Source organism: Stenella coeruleoalba, assembly GCF_951394435.1.
Source record: "Stenella coeruleoalba genome assembly, chromosome: 1".
Taxonomy (NCBI): Eukaryota; Metazoa; Chordata; class Mammalia; order Artiodactyla; family Delphinidae; genus Stenella; species Stenella coeruleoalba.
Window position 1 is genome coordinate 37593256 of NC_137169.1, and position 23961 is coordinate 37617216.

The 23961-nt window shown below is 38.9% G+C and overlaps 1 protein-coding gene across 5 annotated transcripts in view; it reads left to right on the forward strand.

Moving 5' to 3' along the window:
- The window catches only part of MAST2 (microtubule associated serine/threonine kinase 2), a 201222-nt gene that overhangs the window by 25320 nt on the left and 151941 nt on the right, over positions 1 to 23961 (forward strand). For all 5 annotated transcript variants that reach the window (XM_079920876.1, XM_079920879.1, XM_079920877.1 and 2 more), the window contains exons 2-3: positions 3424 to 3571; positions 8594 to 8736. In XM_079920876.1, coding sequence (XP_079777002.1) covers positions 3424 to 3571; positions 8594 to 8736 — 291 coding nt within the window. The remainder of the gene's footprint in view (positions 1 to 3423; positions 3572 to 8593; positions 8737 to 23961) is intronic.

Genomic DNA, 23961 nt, shown 5'->3' on the forward strand with positions numbered 1-23961 from the left:
TGGGATTCTATCCAAGCCAGAAACCTGGAAGTCATCCTAGGCTCCTTCCCCTCCTTAACTCCCTATTTTGCTGAAGAATCATTTGAGTGTAGAAATGATAGGAACCAGATAGAAATTTGATCCAATTTAAGCAGAAAGGGGGAGCTTACTATAAGGGTACAGTGGTATGCCGTTGAATCTGAAAACATGTGGTTTGGCTGGATCTCTCATAAGTGACTAGAAATGGGAACTAGAAAACTGCAAGAAGCAAATTAGTTTGGAAGTTAGAAAGGAAGTTCCTCTTCCCATGCCCTTTTTCTTTCTTGGGCTATGTGTGGTTCTGTTTTATTTGCTTCATTCTCTTTTCCTGTCTTTTAATGAATTCTTTGGTAAATTCAGTAATGTTCTGCTGTTTTAAAAATGCAGTCTAGCTGAGCAAGAGAAGCAAGATACAGAACAGTTCGTACAGAGTGATTCCATTTATCTAATATTCTGTTCGAAGCCTGGATAGTAGTTACCCTGGAGGGATAGTGTAGTGACTAGAAGGGTGCACAGGGGGCTTTCTGGAATGCTTGGTTATGTCTTTTTTTTTTTTAATCTTGATGCTGGTTCCATGGATATGTTTAACTTGCAAAATTTATTGAGTTATATGCTTAGGTATATGTACTTTTCTGAAATGAGTAATATACTTAAGTAAAAGTTAAAAAGACGTCCTGATTTAAAAGTTAAATTTCATTTCCCATTTATATTTCCTTCCCTTTGCAAAGTTTTGACAGGGGAGACTTGGAATAAGAAGGTGCATGATCTGCTTTCATTATTCCTCTCCTCTGTTTTCTGGCTTCTTTACTTTGGTATGTTATGATAGGGAATAGGGAGATTGAAAAGGATATGACTTTTTTTTGGGACTTCCCTGGTGGCGTAGTGATTAAGAATCCGCCTGCCAGTGCAGGGGACACAGGTTCAATTCCTGGTCCAGGAAGATCCCACATGCTGCGGAGCGACTAAGCCCCTGCGCCACAACTACTGAGCCTGTGCTCTAGAGCCCATAAGCCACAACTACTGAGCCTGTGCTCTAGAGCCCATGAGCCACAACTTTCTTTTAACTGGTGCTGATCTCGTCCTATCGGTTGTCGATCCTTTTGTGGCTAAGACTAACTGTTCATCCATACAGTGTAGCAGGCATCCAAGTGCTGGCTCTCTCAAGTAGCTCATTTGTAAGGTATTTTTGGGATACTTTTCTTTCCATATTGCCTTCACATAGGATATTCCTTCAGCATGATATCTTACAAGGCCTTCTCACTTCCCTCCACCCCAGGCTGCTTACTGGGGTGTTGCTTCTGTGAATGGCCAGCCCTTTTTGGTGGGTTACCAGCATTAGTGCCCAGACCCTGCTTTCTTCATGGTTTCTACTTGATGCATAGGTACTGTTTCATCCTCGATACACCAGTTGGTGGGAATATAGGCTGTTCCCTTGCTGCCTTCTCTTTTCGCATTGACTACTCCTTCCAATTCTCCTTTCTCCCTGCTCATTCCTGTTAGAGTTGGATGGGCACATCAGTAGATTTAATGGTACAGTGCCTAAATATCCCCCTTTATCCTTTTATCCATTTACTACCAATTTTAAAAAAAAATATTTTTATTTATTTATTTATTTATTTATTTGGCTATGCTGGGTCTTAGTTGCGGCACGTGGGATCTTTGTTGCTGCGTGCGAGATCTTTGTTGTGGCCTACTGGATCTTTTAGTTGCGACATGCGGGATCTTAGGTGCGGCATGCGGGATTTAGTTCCCTGACCAGGGATTGAACCCGTGTACCCTGCACTGGGAGCGTGGAGTCTTAACCACTGGACCACCAGGGAAGTCTCATTTACTACCAATTTTAAAAATACTTTTTCCTCGGGAATTCCCTGGTGGTCCAGTGGTTAGCATTCTGTGCTCTCACTGTCGAGGGCCCAGGTTCAGTCCCTGGTTGGAGAACTAAAATCCCACAAGCCATGCTATGCGGCCAAAAAAAAAAAAACCCCCAAAACAAATGAAAAAAACCTTTTTCCTTTTCTCTTCAGTTATTTTTCATCAACTTCACTCTTCTTTTTATCCTGGGGTATTTGTAAATTATATTCTGGATGGCCACCACTAAGCAATGTTTGTACTTTCCTGTGTGTGAACTCACCGGTCACAGTATATGACCCTAGAGGCTTTATTTATTTATTTTTAAATTATTTATTTGGTTGCGCTGGGTCTTAGTTGCGGCAGGTGGACTCCTTAGTGGTGGCTCACTGACTCCTTAGTTGTGGCACGTTGGCTCCTTAGTTGCAGCTCGCTGGCCCCTTAGTTGTGGCATGTGAGCTCTCAGTAGCGGCATACATGTGGGATCTAGTTCCCTGACTAGAGATCGAACCTGGGCCCCCTGTATTGGGAGCACAGAGTCTTAACCACTGTCCCACCAGGGAAGTCCCCTCTAGAGGCTTTAAAAAAAATCTTTTCTCAAGGAGGCAGGCATTTTTCCATTTATTTCCCACCCCCCTGTGGCTTTATTGCTATGGTACTAGTTGCTTGTGTCTTGTTTTTCAAATGGCAGGTAACATAGATTTCAGTTATTTATTTCTCCTTATGCTTCTCATTTTGTCTTTGTACTGTCCAGGTCAGATTGATGTGCTACTTATCTGTGTTTGTTGTAGCTTCCTTCACTGAAATATAAAAGATAGGCCTCATTTGCCTTATTTTTTATTTTTTTACCCAGAATATTTTCTCATTAATGCTGCTAATTAGGTGGGTGTTTGCTTTAAAATGTCTGCATCTTGATGATGCTTACTGAGTGAGGAGGAAGTGGCATTGGGATGGGGTGGGATGGGTTAGACTAAAATAAAGGCAATGGGAAGGCACTGTCAATGCTTCATATTGTCTGTATATCCTCCATTGTACTATTATAATTTTTCATTGAAAACATGAGTTCAGCTCCTATTATAGACATAAAGAAGGCTCTGAGTTTTACTTTAGCATTAATTGAATGTTAGGGGTATTTCTAACTTTGTATGACAGGTAAAGGAAGGTCTATTATTTACGATTTTTTAAAAACTAAAATATACTTTTCTTTACTAGATACAGGAAGAGTGTGAATAAATGGAGAAAAGTAAATAAACATAATTAGACATGTACTCATTATGGATAATATATCCTGTCAAAGTGCCTTATTGTGTCACCTTGTGAATCTCATCCCCTGTTTTTCCTTTGGCATTTTATACTCAATGTCCCACATCATTCACAGCATACCCAAACAGCTGTCACTAAGAAATTTGTTTCTGGCTTTAGCTGTTGAACAGGAAATATAAAATGTTGGCACTTTTTAACTGTAATGAATGTTGTAGAGATATTTAATATAAAGTTAGTTCTTATACTTTCAGAAAAGACATTAAAGGCTTATGTTTTACTTCTTTCACTTTGAAGGATGTGATAACTGGACTTAGTCCCCTGCTCTTCAGGAAGCTCAGTAATCCTGACATATTTTCATCCACTGGAAAAGCTAAACTTCAACGACAACTTAGTCAGGATGACTCTAAGTTACGGAGAGGAAGCCCGGCCAGTTCTTTTTCAGGTAAGTATCTAATTTTGTTTTCTTTTAACAGTTGTGGGAATGGGACTTCCCTGGTGGCACAGTGGTTAAGAATCCGCCTGCCAATGCAGGGGACATGGGTTCGAGCCCTGGTCCGGGAGGATCCCACATGCTGCAGAGCAACTAAGCCCATGTACCACAACTACTGAGCCTGTGCTCTAGAGCCTGCGAACCACAACTACAGAGCCTGCGTGCCACAACTACTGAAGCCCGTGTGCCTAGAGCTGGTGCTCCGCAATAAGAGAAGCCACCGCAGTGAGAAGCCGGTGCACTGCAACGAAGAGTAGCCTCCGCTCGCCGCAACTAAAGAAAGCCCACACGCAGCAACGAAGACCCAATGCAGCCAAAAAACAAAAAAAACCCCAGAGTTGTGTGACTGTTTTGTCAATATTTAAGGGTATATCAACTGACTTGGCATCTTGACCCCTTCTTCTGTTGTAATAGTGTTATGTAGAGCACTTGTGGGTAAGGCTGTCTTCCTTTCTTTACTGTTTCCCTGTTTCCTCATGGCATTTCTGAATGCTAACCTCCTGAACCTGCTGAGTATTTCCTGGTTGACCATTATCACTGGTTATTCCCTTTCAATATGATTTGTGCTCTCTGCTTACTTCTGTAGACTTCACAAACTTTGCTTCTTTTTATTTTCTTTTTTCTCTTATTTCCAAAACTCATTCCAAAGCCCATAGTGCCTCCCCACCTCATCCATAGAAAAGTCTTAAAAAATTCAAAGGGAAAAATTAATACAAGGACATCATGCCCAAATAGGAAGCAATTAAAATGTGGCATAGTTTTAAGCAATCAATAGAGTATGGAAGAAAGAGAATCCATTTGACTTTAGTTGAAGAAGCAAATGTAATCCTATTACATTCCTTGGCCTACTGTAAACAGTTTTCAGTTTCTTTTTATTTTTGTACCTTTTCAGGGCTGTTCCCTTGGCTTTCTCTTCTCACTCTTCTATTGAAATTTTATTTTGTCAGTCATGTATTTAATCACATAGAGCTATTTCTTGTTTGTTTTTTTCCCATAGCATTCTGCTCTTCTTTTAAGGATGTATTTATCTTCTAATTCTCTATGAGTAAATAGATTTTTTATTTTTGGATTAAAATTTTCTTTTTTAAGTTTTCTTTTGTTTCTGAATCAACTTTTTTTCTTTTGAGCACCTAACAACCAGAATCCATTGCTTTGCTCTGAGATGCTAATAAATCCCTTTTATCCTGTGAGGTAATTGTCTGGCTACTGGGTGGTGCAATGTGGGAATGTGGTTGTGTTTGACTGTTCTGTCTACAGATTTTCAGTTACTCTGATTTCAGCCTTATGTCTTACTTTATGTCCTCTTAGGTATCTAAGTACTGAGTACTGAACTTACCTGAGATTTTGCAGGGCAGCCTGATGCCCCATTTAATTACAAGCTCCACTAAGCTTATACCTCATGCCTTTCTTTGCCCAGTTCCATTGGTTATGATTCATCTATATGCTTTAGATTTTCCCCAAATTTTGTTCATTCCCTCGTAGAGTGTCTATGTGTCTGTCTCTGTCTCTCTTTCTCTCTCTGGTGGTAGCCTTTCTTTGTTTATTTATTTTGTTTTTATTCTCTCTCTCTTTTTTTTGGCCGTGTGGCGCCATGTGGCCATTTTGCTGGATCTTAGTTCCCTGACCAGGGATTGAAGCTGGGCCCCTGGCAGTGAGAGTGCTGGGTCCTAACCACCGGACCGCCAGGGAATTCCCTCTTTATTCTCATTTAATGGAGTTTCCTGGGGGACAAAAATACAAGTATGTGCTCAGTCAGCCATCTTTAACTGGGAATATTTCTTAAAAATATCCTCAAATTATTGTAAGAATAATAATTAGAATTTTTAAGAAGTTTTCTTTTTTTCTGAGTTATTTGTTTACTAAAGGGCTAGTTGCTCCATTTGTTCATATTGTTCCTTCTGTTTTTAAGTTGTTTGTGTTCCTCAGATTCTTGGCAGTTCTTGGTATGCTTCAAGCCCTGACCAGTAGATGTCCAAATGGGTTTCTTCTGCTGTTGTATAAGCCTCTTTCCCTAGCAGGCCCTTATTTTGAAGGGAGATAGAGTGATACTAGCCTTTGTATATGTGGATGGGGAAAGTTAACAAACTAGCTTTCCTTTAGGTTATATAGATCCTCATCTATAGGCAGATCGCCTGGAGAGCTTGGCAACATTTGCAGAAGGAAGAAAAGAAACCAGGCAGACTCTGCTCTGGGCTTGTGGAAGTTTTGAGTACAGAACCATTATTATTTTTTGTGGAGCATTTTATGGAAAGACTTCTCATTAAAGCATGCATTTGAGAGCAGACTTGAAAGATAACTAGATTTTTTTAAATTGTGTGTTCCTGATCAAAAATGTAAAATATGCCAGTTATAAAAAATTTGAGTACAATAACATGCATCATGTCAAAAGTGAAGTGTCCTTCTTAATCTTTACTTTCTTCTATTTTCCCTCCCTTCAAACCATTTATATATACTCCATTATATTTAAATATACATTTAAAATCTTATATAAATATATATAAGCTTTATTTTAAAAATGAACATTGGAATCATAAGCTATATGCTTCCTTTTTAAAAAAATTTTTTTTTTTTTTTTTTGCGGTACGCGGGCCTCTCACTGTTGTGGCCTCTCCCGTTGCAGAGCACAGGCTCTGGATGCACAGGCTCAGCGGCCATGGCTCATGGGCCCAGCCGCTCTGCGGCATGTGGGATCCTCCCGGACCGGGGCACGAACCCGTATGCCCTGTAAAGGCAGGCGGACTCTCAACCACTGCGCCACCAGGGAAGCCCCTAAAAAAATTCTTTTTATTTTTAATTTTTATTACATTTTGGCCGCACTGTGTGGCATGTGGGATCTCAGTTCCCCGACCAGGGATTGAACCCGTGCCCCCTGTGGTAGAAGCGTGAAGTCTTAACCATTGGTCTGCCAGGGAAGTCCCTATATGCTTCCTTTCTGCTATTTTCACTTAACAGGAAATGTTGAACATTTTTCTCTTGACTACATGTTCAGCTGCCTCATTATTTTTAACGGGTTCAGTATGTCATTACGTGAAGATTATAATTAACTGGTAATGATCATTTATCTTATTTACAATTTTATTATGATGAGCATTGCTAGGGAGACGTTCTGGTCTACTTTTTTTTCTTTACATTCCTATAAGTGGAATGCTGGGTCCAAGCATACTCAAATTAAAATTATAATAGGTTTTGCTAAATTGCCCTGCAAATAAGTTGCATCACACTTTGTTTGCAGTAAAAGGATATGTTATAGCAAAAACAAAACCCAAACCTCCTTTTGCTCATACCTCTTTATAAAGTGGGTATTTCCATGACAAATAGGATTTTGCCAGGAAAAAGAAGGGTTTTCAAGTGAATTGATGATCAAGATAAAGCCTGCTGAATATGCAGGGCAGAATATTTAAGTTGAATGAGTGAATGGGTTTGGAAAGAGTGGAAGGAGATCAGGCCAGGAAGATAATCTGGATTTACGGAGGATCTTTTTAGTGTTTTTTAGTGTTTTAAAAGTGTGGCTTAGGGGACTTCACTGGTGGCTCAGTGGTTAAGAATCCTCCTGCCAGTGCAGAGGACACAGGTTCGAGCCCTGGTCCAGGAATATCCCACATGCCAAGGAGAAACCAAGCCCGTGTGCCACAACTGAGCCTGCACTCTGGAGCCCGCGAACCACAGGTACTGAACCTGCGTGCCACAACTACTGAAGCCCGTGCACCTAGAACCCGTGCTCCACAACAAGAGAAGCCACCGCAATGAGTAGCCCCCACTCGCCGCAACTAGAGAAAGCCTGTGCGCAGCAATGAAGACCCAACTCAGCCAAAATAAATAAATAAATAAATAAATTAAAAAAAAAAAAGTGTGGCTTAGGACTTCCCTGGTGGTCCAGTGGTTAAGACTCCGCCCTTCCCCTGCAGGGGGCGCAGGTTCCATTGCTGATTAGGGAACTAAGATCCCACATGCTGTGTGGCGCCGCCAAAAACAAAAAACCAAAACAAAACAAGCAAAAAGTGTGGCTTAATTCTTTAAACAGTAGGGAGTCATGAGAAGGGAATGACGTGACCATGTTTGTTCTGATTAGATCACTAGCAGCAACGTGAGAATGGTGTGAGGGGAGTTGAAATGGGACTTGAACCTCAGGTAGAAAGTCATTGTAATTCTAGATGCTTAGTCTTTATAAGTGATTTTCTTGTAGTCTCTCAGTGGGATTAAGGCAGTTGGTCAACCTGGACTGAACACATGGAGCCTGGCAAGAATAGTATATATTCAGTGTTTGTCTTCTGGAAACCTAAGGGCCAAATTTGTCTAGGAAAAGCTGTCAGCTCCACTCTTATTGCATTGAGTTGGTGAGAAACTAGGTGGGATGGAAGGGACTAGAAAACTCCTAGCCTGCTAGGTTGGGTGTCAGGGTTGGGCCCTGGCATGATGGTGGATATTACAGAGAATTTATTTTTTTTAATATTTATTTAATTTATTTTGGCTGCGCCAGGTCTTAGTTGCGGCATGCATGCAGAGTTCCCTGGCCAGGGATTGAACCCGGGCCCCGTGCTTTGGAAGTGTGGAGTCTTACCCGTTGCACCACCAGGGAAATCCCTACAGAGAATTTAAAATAGTCATCAACTCAGTTCAGTATTCCACTTGGCATTTCTCACCACCACCAATATAGTTGGAATTTTTAGAGGGCTGCAGATTCTAAAATGGATGTGGAGGGACTTCACTTTGTTTTGGATCAAAGTACTTAAAAAAAAAATATATATATATATATATTTATTTATTTGGCTGTGCTGGGTCTTAGTTGCAGCATGTGGGATCTAGTTCCCTGACCGGGGATCGAACCTGGGCCCCCGGAATTGGGAGGGTGGAGTCTTAACCACTGGACCACCAGGGAAGTCCCTGGATCAATGTACTTGTAATCCACTTGATATCATTGTATTTTTTCATTTGTTAATTAATAATTTGTTAATTTTCCAAACCTTGTTGTTGAAGGTAAGCAGCTGCTCCCCTTGTCTGGCAGTGTACATAGCAGTGTGGGACAGGTGACTTGGCAGTCTTCAGGAGAAGCATCAAACCTGGTTCGAATGAGGAATCAGACCCTCGGACAGTCTGCGCCTTCTCTGACTGCTGGTTTGGTAAGTGTTAGTACAGATGGTCCCTTGCTCCATGAACAAATTCTTGGTTGTCATTCGTCATTATTGCATCTATTATTTTCCTTTTTAGGGTTTGGCTAGTTTCATTTCTCAAAGCGAATTATGGGAAAGAATGGAATTTAATAGACTGTATTCTGATTGCTCTCATGCTGTCACTGGTACTGATTATATAATGAGAGTCAAGAAGAAGACTCAATATGATTCTAACTTTAATGAATAAATTTCCTGAGAAGGAGCTTTCTTATAGAAATGATTCTAAATCTTGTGAAGTTGTGTTGCTTCTGTGTACAGCTCTGTGGTATACATATTTAGTACATGAAGATAGGGAACATGTTTTGCACATAGTAGGCAGTTCAGTATATACTGGGTGAAAAGAATGAGACTTTTCTTTGTCTAGACTTTGTATAGTAGACAGGACCTAACAGAGGTTACACTGTGTAGTCTGGGCAGGTTGTTTTCTGCCTATTATTGCATCTTGTACCCTTTTACCCTCAGTGGCCCTGCCTCTTTACTTAGGGGACCCGTTAACTTTCTGCTGATCTCACACTCTTACCTCTAAATGTAGGAGAAGGCACACAGTAATTTTCAGGATACAATAACAGAAGCTTGTTCCCGTTAAAATAATCTTATCTACTCTTTGGGACCATAAATCTTTTGGGTTGGCACATAGGGAGTAGAAAGTTTTGTCCATTTGTCCATCCTGGGAAGTGGGGATAGGGGAAGAAGTCTGTGACTTTTAGGCCACAGGGACCATCAGGGTCATTTGTGGAACCTCCCCAACTTTTTTTTTTTTTATTTTTTTTTATTTTTTTTTATTTTTTACCCAACTTTTTATCTTATTTATTTATTTTATTTTTGGCTGCGTTGGGTCTTCGTTGCTGCGTGTGGGCTTTTCTCTAGTTGCGGTGAGCAGGGGCTGCTCTTCATTGCGGTGCGCGGGCTTCTCATTGCGGTGGCTTCTCTTGTTGTGGAACACGGGCTCTAGGTGCGCGGGCTTAAGTATGTGCAGCATGTGGGCTCAGTAGTTGTGGCACGTGGGCTTTAGAATGCAGCCTCAGTAGTTGTGGTGCATGGGCTTAGTTGCTCTGTGGCACGTGGGATCTTCCCGGACCAGGGCTCGAACCCATGTCCCCTGCATTGGCAGGCGGATTCTTAACCACTGTGCCACCCAGGAAGCCCCCAACTTTTTATCTTGAAAATATCAAACCTACAGAAAAATGGAAAGAATGGTACAGTGTATACCCAATTAAGCTTGCTTAGATTGACCAATTTCGTTGTAACTTTATATTTTGCCACATTTTGTTTAATCTGTGTGTATGTATATATTTTTTTCCTGAAGATTTCAAAGGAAGTAACAGACGTTATGCTACCTCCCTCTTAAGTATTTCTCCTAACATCAAGGACAGTCTCCTAAATAACCACAATATATAGCGGACCCTTGAACACCACTGGTTTGAACTGGGTGGGCCCACTTATATGTGGATTTTTCCCAATAGTAAATGCTAGTACTATAGGATCCATGATTGGTTGAATCCTGGGATGCAGAACTGTAGATAGGGAGGGCCAACTGTAAGTTTATACTTGGATTTTCCACTGCATGGAGGGGTGGGGAGGGTTTGGGAGATGTCAGCACCTCTAACCCCTGCATTGTTCAAGGGTCACCTGTATTGTCAGATCCAAGAAGTTTAATATCAATTTAATATAAAAACCATATTCAAATTTCCCTACTTGTTTTCAGCATGTCTATTAAAGCCCCATCTCTCCCCTCTTTAACATCTGGAACTTAAAAAAAAAAAAAATCCATGTACCGTCATAGAGATTTTGATCCAGTGGGTCTGGGGTGGTCCCAGGCATCCGTATTTTCTTTAAAGCATTATACCTACTTCTAGATGCACTCTTTTGAGAACTACTGCCACTAAGGTAAAGCTGAATGTTTCATTTTAAGGTGGTTTGTTGCAGAGGAAATTCTTGGACTGAGTTTGCTGAATTCCTAGCTTAGGCCAACTGAAGTAGAATATTCCTGAATTAATTTTTTTTAAAGCTTATTGAGACATAATTCACATATGATAAAATTCACTCATTTAAACCGTACAATTCAGTGATTTTTAGTATATTCATAGATACATGCAGCCATTACTGGAGTCAATTTTAGAACATTTTCATCATTTCAGAAAGAATTCCTATACCCTTTAGCTATCACCTTCATATTTTCACATCTCCTTAGCCTTATGTAACCATTAATATACTTCCTGCCTCCATAGATTTACCTGTACTGTACATTTCATATAAATTGAGCCTTATACTATGTGACCTTTTGTAACTAGCTTCTTTCACTTAGGACGATGTTTTCAAGGTCCATCCATTGTGTAGCATGTATTAGTATGTCATTCCTTTTTACTCCTGAATAATATTCTGTTGTATGGATATGCCATGTTTTGTCTATCTGTTTGTCAGTGGATGGACATTTGGGTTGTTTCTTCCTTTAGACTATTATGAATAATGCTGCTATGAACATTTGTTTACAATTTTCACATGGACAGTTTTCATTTTTCTTGTGAGTGGAATTGCTGGGTCGTATGGTAATTGTTTAAATGTAGCAGTGTTTGATAAACTGCAGTGTATGAGATTTTTGGTTTCTTCACATTGTCATCAACATTTGCTATTATTTGTCTTTGATTTTAGCTATCCTAATGGGTCTGAAGTGGTATCTGTGGTTTTGGTTTGTGTTTTCCTAATGACTGATGACATTGATCATCTTTTCATGTGATTATTTGCCCTTTGTATGTCTTCTTTGAAGAAATGTCTATTCAGACTCTGCCCATTTAAAAAATTGGGTTATTTGTCTTTTTTATATACGGATTTGTAAAATCATTACTTCTTTAGACCTGAATCCAGTTACTTCTTTCCTCCCAGGGATCTGCCTTTTGTTTCCTCCTGTGCCTTTCTTTCCTGAGCTATTTGCTTACTTACAGTAACCTCAGCTAGTTCCTCCTTTTTCATTCTCCTACTCAAGGATTTCCAGTTGGTATTTTATGTTTGGTGGCACATTTGATAGTATCGAATACTTTTCCTGCTTTGACTTACTTTACACTGAATATACCTCGATGCCACCCCAGCTTCTGGCTGTGGCATTTCTGAAAAATCTGTCCTATAACGTATTCTTGTTGTTAATAGAGTTACGGCCCTATATAGTCCATAGACCCAGCCTCCAGAGAATTTTTGGTTCAAAAAGATTCACATAATAACAACAAAAAACAATTTAAAAGTAACATAACAACACTTAATAGAATGTTAATTATGACTTAAAAGGAACTAAGGAGACAAGAATTGTGTTGTGTATAATTATTGGGGAGATAATTTGCAGGAGGTTAGATTTGACCAGACTCTGGAGAATGGATAGCCAAAAGCCTTAATGTAGCAAATACTTTCATTTTGACGACATCTACGTGATTGTGTTTATGAGGAGACTTTTTTCTTCTCCCTCGTTTCCTAGTATCTATTGAGAAGATTTCTCTGAAGGCCCATCTTCCCCATATATATAGTGACAATGATTCCAATTAGTGGTTTCCAGAGCATGTATAAAAAGGATCATACAATCATACTACTATATTGTATGTTACTAGGGATAGGGAAAAACTTAGATGACATCTTGTCCAAGATTAATTATTAATCTTAAGATATATGTACATACATATATGTTAGGGAACCGCTGACCAAAACCGCCCACCTTGGCCAGGCACAATGATAACCGCTTGTGTGAATTGTCTCACAACAGGAGGTTCTGATAAAGAACTAGGTGCTGCCACCCAAAAACTAACCAGGAGAATTCGGGAGGGGCCTAAAGGAGGGAGGACACGCCAGCCCATAGTATGTCTTGTAAAACTAACCCAGAAGAATTCGGGAAGGGCCAAAAGGAGGAGGGAGGAGACGATATGTGCTGCCAGCCTCCCAGAAACCCTCACACTTGGATCCATCTTGGCTGAGAGATGTGCAAGCCACCAGAAGGACCCTGAGTCAGACCAAATAGGAGCCAAGCAAGATGATTGGCCAGGGACAACTGGAAGCTAACCCCATTGCTATAAAACCTGAGACTGTGAGCTATGCGGCAGAGCAGTTCTCCTGGGTTCCCTTATCCTGCTGCTCTCCGCCCGGGCACCCCTTCCCAATAAAGTTTCTTGCTTTATCAGCACATGTGTCTCCTCAGACAATTCATTTCCAAGTGTTAGACAAGAGCCCACTCTCGGGCTCTGGAAGGGGTCCCCCTTCTTGCACCATATATACATATCCTTTTATGATATAAATTATAATATATGATATATATAAGATATTTACATATATATCTTAAAATACATATATAAGATTGTATGTATATAATCTTTAAAATAAGGTTAGTTCCTTCTTTGCTTTCTCATGAATATGTCGAGTAGTATCTGCAACTTTGATCTTTGTCTGTGACTCGCTCCATCTGTTTATCCTTCCTCTCTGTTCCCCTAAACCGATTCTTCGGTTGTTCCCTGTCTTGTTAAATAGCACCATGACCCACCCCACTCCCCGCCCCAGTAGTAGAAAGCTACAGACCTAGAAGTCTGTTTTGACTCCTCCTCTGCCCTTACTCTATCCCCATCCAATCATCCATCAAGTCCTAGCTCCCAACATCTCTGAGTGGTTCTACTTTTTTTCACAAGGGATGTGGCCCGGTTTAAGCCACATTTGCAGTCTCTTGGATCATTGTTGGGGCCTCGTTACTGTTAACCCTGTATTCATTCTTCTTCCTTTCCAACCACTCTCCACTCTAAAGTCTATTCTTTCAAAACCACAAATCTGATATGTCTGTTCTTACTCTTTTCTTTTAGTTTTATCTTCTAAAATTTTCATTTGGTTAATATTTATCCAGCCGTAATGTTTAAAATCTTTCCATAGCTTTCTATAACAATTATTATAAAATATAGTAATAAGTAATTATTGAGTGGATGTGTTTTCATTGACATTAGCAAATTGGTAATGAGGCATTAGAGACAGAGACCACAGATGGAAAGATTGGGCTTGGATGCTTTTTCTCTGAAATCAGTCTGTTGGATTCAAGTAATTTGGTACAATTCACTGGTTAGGTTGACCTAACCAGTGAATTGTACCAAATATTGACATTTTAATAGGAGGGCTGTAAATCCCAGGAATCTTTTAATTGATAGTGTTTGACTAATTCTCCAAATATACTTTTGGGATTCTTTCTTTACTTTATTGGCAGACATGGCCTTCACAGGAATGATGCCTTTATAGGACTGATCACTTGCAAGGAATGGCTCTTTCCATCCTCATGTTCCTAGTTGACATGTAGCATTGTATCTCCTACATAGTAGGCAATGTATAATTACTTACTGAAGGAGTAAAGCACTTTTGGAATACCTTCACTAATGTTATAGCTGGTTGGATTAATACTTGTTTGAAGTATAATGTCCACAAAAGAAGGTTGATTTGGGCTTCCCTGGTGGCACAGTGGTTGAGAGTCCGCCTGCCGATGCAGGGGACACGGGTTTGTGCCCCGGTTTGGGAAGATCCCACATGCCGCAGAGCGGCTAGGCCCGTGAGCCATGGCCGCTGAGCCTGCGCGTCCGGAGCCTGTGCTCTGCAACGGGAGAGGCCACAACAGTGAGAGGCCCACGTACCGCAAAAAAAAAAAAAAAAAAAAAAAGGTTGATTTAATGTGTCAGTACCAGCCTGAAATGATGTCACACAGACCTCTATTCTTGTCCTTGTCTTAATTCATTTTAATCAATATCTTGGATAAAGACACTGAAGAAATTGCTTATCACGTATGCATCAGTATCCCATGCTGATGACATGTTGAATGTTAAATTCAGTCAGAGCCTTACAAACAGAAATGATGGTTCAAGAAGAACCAGGAAAATGAGGTTTAACAGAGAGAAAAGTAACCTTTGAAAAGCCCAAAGCTCAAAACTGGATTGAAATTTGAATTAAAGTCAAGTTCCAAGACATTTTCGTCACTGTAAAAGGAAAACCTTTATCCATTAAGCAGTCACTGTCCATTTTAACTTCATCCCAGCCCTGGTAACTACCAATCTGTATTCTGTCTCCATGGATTACCTATTTTGGATATTTCTTATGAATGGAATCACATGGTATGTGATCTGTGTCTGGCTTCTTTTATTTAGCATAATGTTTTTGAGGTTTATCCATATTGTAGCATGTATCAGTACTTTGTTCCTTTTTATGGCTGAATATGATCCCATCGAATGGATATACCACATTGTGTTTATCCATTCATCAATTGATGGACATTTGGGTTGTTTCCACCTTTTGGTTATTGTGAATAATGTTACTGTGAGCATTCATGTTCAAGTATTTCTTTGAGTTCCTGGTTTCAGTTCTTTGGAGTATATACCTTCCTTCCTGGGAGTAGAATTGCTGAGTCGTATGGTAATTCTGTTTATTTTTTTGAGGAACCAATAAGCTGTTTTCCACAGTGGATGCATCATTTGGCATCCCTATCTACAGTGTGTGAGGGTTCCATTTTTTCTATATATTTGCCAAAACATTTTATTTTTTATTTTTTAAAATTAATTAATTAATTAACGGCTGCATTTGGTCTTCGTTGCTGTGTGCAGTCTTTCTTTAGTTGTGGTGAGCAGGGGCTACTCTTCGTTGTGGTGCCTGGGCGTCTCATTGCGGTGGCTTCTCTTGTGGAGAACTGACTCTAGGTGCACGGGCTTCATTAGTTGTGGCTCGTGGGCTTCAGTAGTTGTGGCTTGTGGGCTCTAGAGTGCAGGCTCAGTAGTTGTGTCTCATGGGCTTAGTTGCTCTGTGGCATGTGGGATCTTCCTGGAGCAGGGCTTGAACCTGTGTCCTCTACATTGGCAGGTGGATTCTTAACCACTGCACCACCAGGGAAGCCCCGCCAATACATTTTATTTTCTGTTTCTGTTGTTTTTTGTTTTTTTTAAATTATAGCTATCCTAGTGGGTATTAAGTGGTATCTCATTGTGGCTTTGAGTATTATTGTGTGGGGATTTTTTTTTTTGGCTGTGCTGCGCAGCATGTGGGATCTTAGTTCCCCAACCAGGGATTGAGCCTGTGCCTCTTACAGTGGAAGCATGGAATCCTAACCACTGGACTGCCAGGGAATTCCCTATTATTGTATTTTTAACATAGTAATATTTCAGAACTTTTTCGAAGTGACATATTTGGGGTATGCCTTTGAAGGAATTAAAAATCCAAGATACTACTTACAACCTTTTCCCATACTTCTTAACTCTTATGATTATTCTTTAATTTTGACATATGAGTTCAAAAAGAAACACCATGGATATTTGTTTTGCCTACTTCTGTGTTACAGAGATTCCAAACTCAGCAACTTCCCCTTTCAGGCTTACCTTTCTGCAGCTGTAACTTTTTGCCTTTTCTACTGTGAAAGTTGGAGATATCTCTATTTATCTCTTAATTAGGTTTATTGAGGTATAATTTTCATAGAATAAAGTTCACCCATTTTAAGTGTGCAATTTGATGAGTTTTCAAAATGTTCCCTTGTATCCCTTTGCAGTTTGTTCTTTCCTGAGTCCCAGCCCTTGGCAACCATTGACCTGCTTTATGTCACTGTGGTTTTTTTGTCTTTTCCAGAATTTCATATAAATGGAATCATACAGTATGTAATATTTTGCGTTTGACTTCTTTCACTTAGCATAATGGTTTTGAGATTCATCCACGCTGTTTTGAGTATCAGTAGTTCCTTTTTATTGCTGAAAGTGTTCCATTGGCCTGGGTATGTCAGACTTTGTTTATTCACCACTTGATGATCATTTGGATTGTTTTTTTTTTTTTTTTTTTTTTGCGGTACACGGGCCTCTCACTGCTGTGGCCTCTCCCGTCGCGGAGCACAGGCTCCGGACATGCAGGCTCAGCAGCCATGGCTCACAGGCCTAGCCGCTCCACGGCATGTGGGATCTTCCCGGACCGGGGCACGAACCCGTGTCCCCTGCATCGGCAGGCGGACTCTCAACCACTGCGCCACCAGGGAAGTCCTTGGATTGTTTTTTGTTTTTGCCTATTATGGAGAAAGCTGCTATGAAAGTTTGTGTACAAGTATTTGTGTGGACTTAGGCTTTCATTTTTGCTGGATAAATACCTAGGAATGAGATTCCTGGGATGTATGATAAGTGTATGCTTATCTCAATGAGGAACTGGCATTTTTGTATTTCCACCAGCAGTTGTTCCACATCCTTTTCAGTACTAGGTATTATCATTTTAATTTTAGCTGGTCTAATGGGTGTGTAGGGATATCTCGTTGTGGTTTTAATTTGCATATCCCTGATGACTAATGAGGTTGAATTGCTTTTTATGTGCTTGTTTGACATGTATATGTGTGTGTGTGTGTGTGTGTGTGTGTGTGTGTGTGTGTATTCTATGGTGAATTACCTGTTCAAATCTTCTGTCCTTTAAAAAATTTTAGGTTGTTTGTCTTCTTATTATTGAGTCTTAAGAGTTCTTTGTATATTCTGAATACAAGTTATATATTTGATATATACTTTCTAAATATTTCTCCCTGTCTGTGGCTCATGTTTTCATTTTCTTATCACTGTTTTACATCAAAATCTGTTTATAAAAATGTGCAAAAATCATCTGTATTTCTCTATACTAACAATGAAATTGAAATTTAGAAATCATTACTATTTATAATAGCTTACAAATATGAAATAATTAAAGATAAATTAAAAAAAATTATTTGCAAGACCAGTACATTTTAAACTACAAAACATTACTGAGAGAGATTAAAGAATACTTAAATGAATGGAAAATATGATATGTTAATGGATTGGAAGACTCAATAACATTAAGATATAAATTCTCCTATTGATCTATAGATTCAATCCAGTTCCAATCAAAACCCAAGCAGGACTTTTTAGAAAGTGAAAAGATGATTTCAAGTTTATATTGAAATGCAAAGGGCCTAGAATAACCAAAACAATATTGAAAAAGGCCAAAGTTGGAGGAATCGCCCCACCTGATTTTATGAGTGTCTGTAAGGGTACAGTAATCAAGACATTGTGATATTAGTGTAAAGATAGACACACAAATCATTGGAACAGAATAGAAAGTTCAGAAATAGACAAATATGCAAGGTAATTTAATGGGGAAAAAATAGTCATTTCAACAAATGGTGCTGGAACAGTTTACATGGAAAAAAAAATGAACCTTGATCCTTACCCCATGCTATATACAAAAATTAACTTGAAATGGATAATTACCCAAATGTAAGAGCTAAAATTATAAAACATGTAAAGGAAAACTGGAGAAAAATTTTGTGATTTTGGGTGAGGCAAAGGTTTCTTAGAACATAAAAGGCACAAGCCATAAGAGGGAAGAATTTTCACTTTATCAAATAGTATAAAAGAGTGAAGTGTTCAGTTTAGTAAGAATTATAAGAGTTTAGGCTTAAAAAAGTGCATTCAGTGCCTATTAACTTGAGAATTGCTCTCCTTTCCACTCTTGGTTTCTTCTTTTTTGCGAGAGGAACGTGTTTCTAATGCCACCTAGTGTCTTTTCAAAGGTATGAGAATAATGTTTCATAAGAGATTTTTTTTTCTTTTTTTTTTTGAGGTACGCGGGCCTCTAACTGTCGTGGCCTCTCCCGTTGCGGAGCACAGGCTCCGGATGCGCAGGCTCAGTGGCCATGGCTCACGGACCCAGCCGCTCCGCGGCATGTGGGATCTTCCCGGACCAGGGCATGAACTTGTGTCCCCTGCATCGGCAGGCGGACTCTCAACCACTGCGTCACCAGGGAAGCCCCATAAGAGATTTTAAAATAAAAGTTGGGAGATTTTCATGAGATTGAAAAGAATATTAGAAGCCTAGTTGCTTGTTCTCAAGAACATCCTTAAGTGAGAAGCAAAAGAATAGGCTAATTATTTTGCCTGAACAAATTCAGAGATGAATTTTGTAAACATTTTTATCATATCTTTTTTGATAATTTGTAAAGAATTTAAGGTGTACAATTTTAAAAATAGTGGCTTCCATATTTAAAAAAATTTTTTTCATCATTTAATCTTATTTTTAAATTAATTGTTTGTTTATTTTGGCCACACCACGCATCGTGTAGGATCTTAGTTCCCCATCCAGGCATCGAACCCATGCTCCTGCATTGGAAGCACAGAGTCTTAACCACTGGACCACCAGAGAAGCCCCCTTCCATATTTAAAAAAGCATTTAAAATTTAAGAAATTTTTAGATAAATTGGTTGATTGATTAGGACTACTGAAAAACATCTTATTGAATTTGTTGAGGGTTAGAATACATGACATACATGACAATGTTTATGCAAGTTTTTCATTAAGAAAGAAAGATGGTGTTATTAAATCACCAGTTAAAAGTTATAGCTACAGGTTTTGTTCTGTTTTGTTTTTGTTTTAAATCTTTTACAGAAAGTCTTTTAATCAGACCATTAATGTCGTATATTGCTATGTATAAGTGTAATTAACAGTGCGAGGAAAGATTGCAAAGTATTGATATTTGTACATTCTATCATGTAAACAAAATAGAAATCCTGGAGATATTTGAGTTGGGATAGAGAACTAATGTTTACTAGACCCTGTACCTAGGTTTTTTTTACATATATTCTTCTTTATTTTCTCAGGAACATAAATTTTCTTTTTGTGAGGTAGACATAATTATCCTCTTTTACAGGTGAGGAAATTCAGGTCTGCAGAATGAATTTGTGCATTCATTCCACAAATATTTATGAGGTACCCACTATGTATCATCACTGTACTGGGTGCTCAGAATAAAACGATGAACAAAACAAAGTTAAGTACTTTGCTGTAGGATAGTGGGTGAATGTCAGAGTACGGATTCAAAACCAGGTCTGACTCTGAGGTCTATTTCAAGACTTGTAAGTGGAGAGGCACGTCTTTAGCAAGTTGGGTGATTTGAATTGCACTTTTTTGCTGTACTTACTGATACTCAATTTTCTCAGCTATTCAGATACTGAAGATTTTGATCAGGATTACATATAGGGAAAGTTTTACTTGGTTTTGATTACATAAAAATTTCTCTTTGAGTTAAAAAGACTTTCTCGTCTTTAGAGTATGCAAATAAGTTGAAAATACATTTAATTTTATTCCACATAAAATGGTTTTGGCTGGAAAAAGAACAAATTATGATATTATAATAAAGAGATATAGGCAGGATGTAGTGAAATGGCAACATGTACATAGTACCTTCTCCTTAATAATAACCTGGTGCTGTTACCAACCCTAGGCCTGAAAGGGTGAGGGGAAGAAGTGATCCTTGGAACTTGGACAGACAGAGGAGCCTATGTATAGAAAGTGACCTGACAGTTGGCATGACTTGTGGTAGTGTGATGCAGCTTGCCTAACACAACCCTGCAGCGACCAACCCAGGAGAATGAATCTCCTCCACTCTCTCCCTTACCCTCTGTTCTTTCTCCGACCTCTTGCTGGTGCTACCTATTGGCTGAACCCATCTGGACAGAAGAGGGCAAGGGAACCTTTTGACATAGTTCATAATGAGCCTGCATTTGGGGTACAGTGAATGATCTGGAGGGGCGAATGGATGATATCCTGTACATCTTGCAAATATTTTAAACATTAAGCTTATTTATACATAGTTTTGACTATGAATTATGTTAAATCATGTTGCAGTTTTATTCAAAGCACTGCTAATTCTTTTTTTTCATAACCTGTTTTTGAGAGTGTCTTCATCCCAGAAACCATCTCTTGTAGTTCAGAAATTCCATCATTCTACAGTGCTCTGGTTCATTAAAATACATGTGAATATAGCATTTACTGTACCTTAATTTTAAGTTTGTGTATGCAAAAATATAAGTTCTTTTAAAAAATAATATATAGTAGCAAATAGCAGTTATTCTGTAAACTTTTCATTTAACAAATTCTGTTTTCAAATGGGAAATCAAAGTACTTGATATGACTCTTGGAACCTTATGTGGAATTGCATATATTGTTCCTTTTGCTTAGATTGTTCAGTCAACTTCTGTGCATCTTTTAAGATCCAGTTCGATGATTCCCTCCATTGTGAAGTCTTCTGTGACTCCCTCATCTTGAACAGAGTTGTTAAACTTTATATGTACCACAATTAAACCTTATACAACCTTTATTACTATACATAGGTGGTAGACTCCAAGAGTGTGAATGAAGATTGAGTGCTTAAACTAGTTGCCACCATTAGAAGATGCTTGCTTTGTACAAATTACTTAAGTTCTCTGTAATGCTTTCCCTTTTGTAAAATGGAAATAAAAATTATCTAAAATAGTTATTCTCTTTTTGTCGTAAGTATTAAATGAATTTGTATATGGAAAGTTCTTAGAACAATGCTTGGAAACTCTAGGAAATATTAGATGATATGATTATTGTGTAAATTTTCTCTCATCTGATAGTCTTTGAGCACGTGTTTCTCTTTACACCTGGACTGCAGAGCATAGCACAAAGCGTAGCATGTAGTGGGTTCTCTGTAAACATTTGCAAAATGAATTGGTTTTGAGTGTTCTGATATTCTTATTGTTTTTAACACAATCTCTAAAATTCTGAATAATTGTTTTACTGTAAGGGTTATGAAGATTGCTTTCAAAGTCCTCTCCATGAACATGTCTATTTTCTTTTTTCTCATAGGGTTAACATTTGTAAATATTTGCTGGGAATCTTGGTAGAGGATCCCATCTATCACTAGATTATATACTTCTTGACAGCAAGGTTCGTTTCTTACAAAAATTTCCCCCCATTCACTGCTCCCTGCAACAGCTATCTAACATAATATTTGATGTTTGTATGTAATAGTTGAGTCCACAAGCGTTAGGTGAAAATCACTTTTTCTAAAAATTATCTACTTATGGTGTATGACTCAGGTCTTTTTTTTTTTTTTAAGCTTCCAAGTGAGTTGTCATTCTGCATTTTTGCAGTGTGTCTTTTCTTATCTTAGAATATCTAGAGTACAGGGCTGGTTCAAGCATATGTGCATACTGGTAACCTTGAAAGGGGGGAATGTTAAGAAAGAGTAGCGTGCAGAAAAGATTTAACAAGGCCTGAGACTGCTGTCCTTGAAAAAGCCTGCATGCAAGATTGGCCATTGGTTAGCATTTGAGAACTTGAACTGTAAACTGTTTCTTACACTGATAAAGCTTTCCCTAAATGATGAGAGTGACTGACTGTGTCTAGACTGTACAAACAATGTGAATACCTGCTTTCCTGGAGGCCTGGAATTTTGGTATGTAGTAGGCAGAGTGTGCCTGTGTAAGCAGCTCCAATAAAAACTTAGAGCACTGAGTCTGATGAACTTCGCTGGTAGATTGCATTCCATGTGTGTTATCAAAATTTGTTGCTGGAGGAATTGAATGTGTCCTGTGTATCTCCACTGGGAGAGAACTCTTGAAAGCGTGCCTCTGGTTTCCTCGGAACTTCATCATGCCCCTTTTCCCTTTGCTGATTTTGTTTTGTTTCATTTTTCTGTAATAAATTTTAGTCAGGAGTACAAGTATATTGTTGGACCTGGGGGTTACCTTGAGGGCCTCTGACAAAGGTAGCCGCCTTTGAAGGGCTTGTGGAAATGGCCAAAGGTAGCTCCCCAGATTTACATTAATGGTTGGAGTTGAAGATTGTTTTATGTGTAATTAACTTTAGGTCATTTCATAGCACCTGAGACTGAGCCATCTTTTCCTGTACCACTATTTGCCCCAGAACTGGCATTATTTGCTTTTTACCCTGAGGATGGCATTGCTTCTGCCATGTCCTCCGTTTTTTTTCTAGTATATAATTAATTCTTACCTCTTTGAATCTTGAGTCTTTTTCTTCTTTTTAATATTTATTTAATTTATTTATTTGGTTGCGCTGGGTCTTAGTTGTGGCAGGTGGGCTCCTTAGTTGCGGTGCACGGGCTCCTTAGCTGTGGCATGCAAACTCTTCGTTGCGACATGCATGTGGGATCTAGTTCCCTGACCAGGGATCGAACCTGGGCCCCCTGCATTGGGAGCGTGGAGTCTTAACCATTGCACCACTAGGGAGGTCCCTCCTCCTGTTTTTTTATGGCACATAAAACAGATTGAAAGAGCTGGGCTCTCTTTTCTTGGTCTGTTACCTCTTTGCAGCATATCTTATTTTCATTATTTTTATTCAGTTAATTTTATATATATGGCCACTATGTTGAAGTATTATGCTGGGAGCTGTGTCTGATAAAAAAGAAGAATAAGATACAGCTCTTAAGCTGCCTCTGTTTCTTTCTTTTTTTTCTGTACTTGTCCCAAGCTTAGTATAACCCTTTTCTGTTTTTCCTTTGTTTGTCTCAGGATTTCCTGATTGATATTTTCTGTTTGTGAATACATTTAACAGTTTTCTTAGGCAGTTTAAAAAAGAACTGTCCTGGAATGTCCATCTTACATCCCCATACTTGCAAAATTGTTCTGTGCCACGTAAAATGACACATTTTAGAGCCCATGGTTGTGTGTGTGTGTGTGTGTGTGTGTGTGTGTGTGTGTAATCATGATTTATTACTGTGTTAAGTGAGGGAGACTTGTAGGAAGAATTGTAACTTAAAATATTCCATCAGTGTTTAACTTATGAAATGCATATGTAATAAGCATGTTTATAACAATGCAAGCACTGATGGGTCAAACTGAACTTGTGTTAGTCCAATTGGTTCTGTGATCTATATGAAACTAATATGCGTATTTCAGCCTATGCTACTTATTACATAGAGGCATGTTTTCATCTGTTGTAGAACCTGTGAAATAATCTTGCTCTACAGAATGTTATAAAGTTAGAGGTAAATTGACCAAAGTACTCATTCTCTAAGCAGAGAGCTATAAAAGGGAGATAACATAATATAATTATAATTTTGAGGATAATATTTAGATTTGCCTTTAAATTAGGTTAATGGTATCTTTGGGCTTTTAGGATCCCTTCCTAAATCTCAACTGGTTTAGGTTAGTATTGAGAAATACTATATCCACATAGTGTCTGGATTTTTATTCATTCAGCAAACATGTTTTTAGTGCTCACATGGTGTCAGGATTTGAGGTGAATGCTGGAGAAAATAAGATACAGAAGGCATTGTCCTTGTTCTCAGAGAACTAAATAATAATTGCTGTATAATTGTTATAATAGAAAACTGTGTGAGGCATAGTTTGGACACAATAGGTAGTGATCAGTTCTGGATGTGGGTGGGAATTAAAAG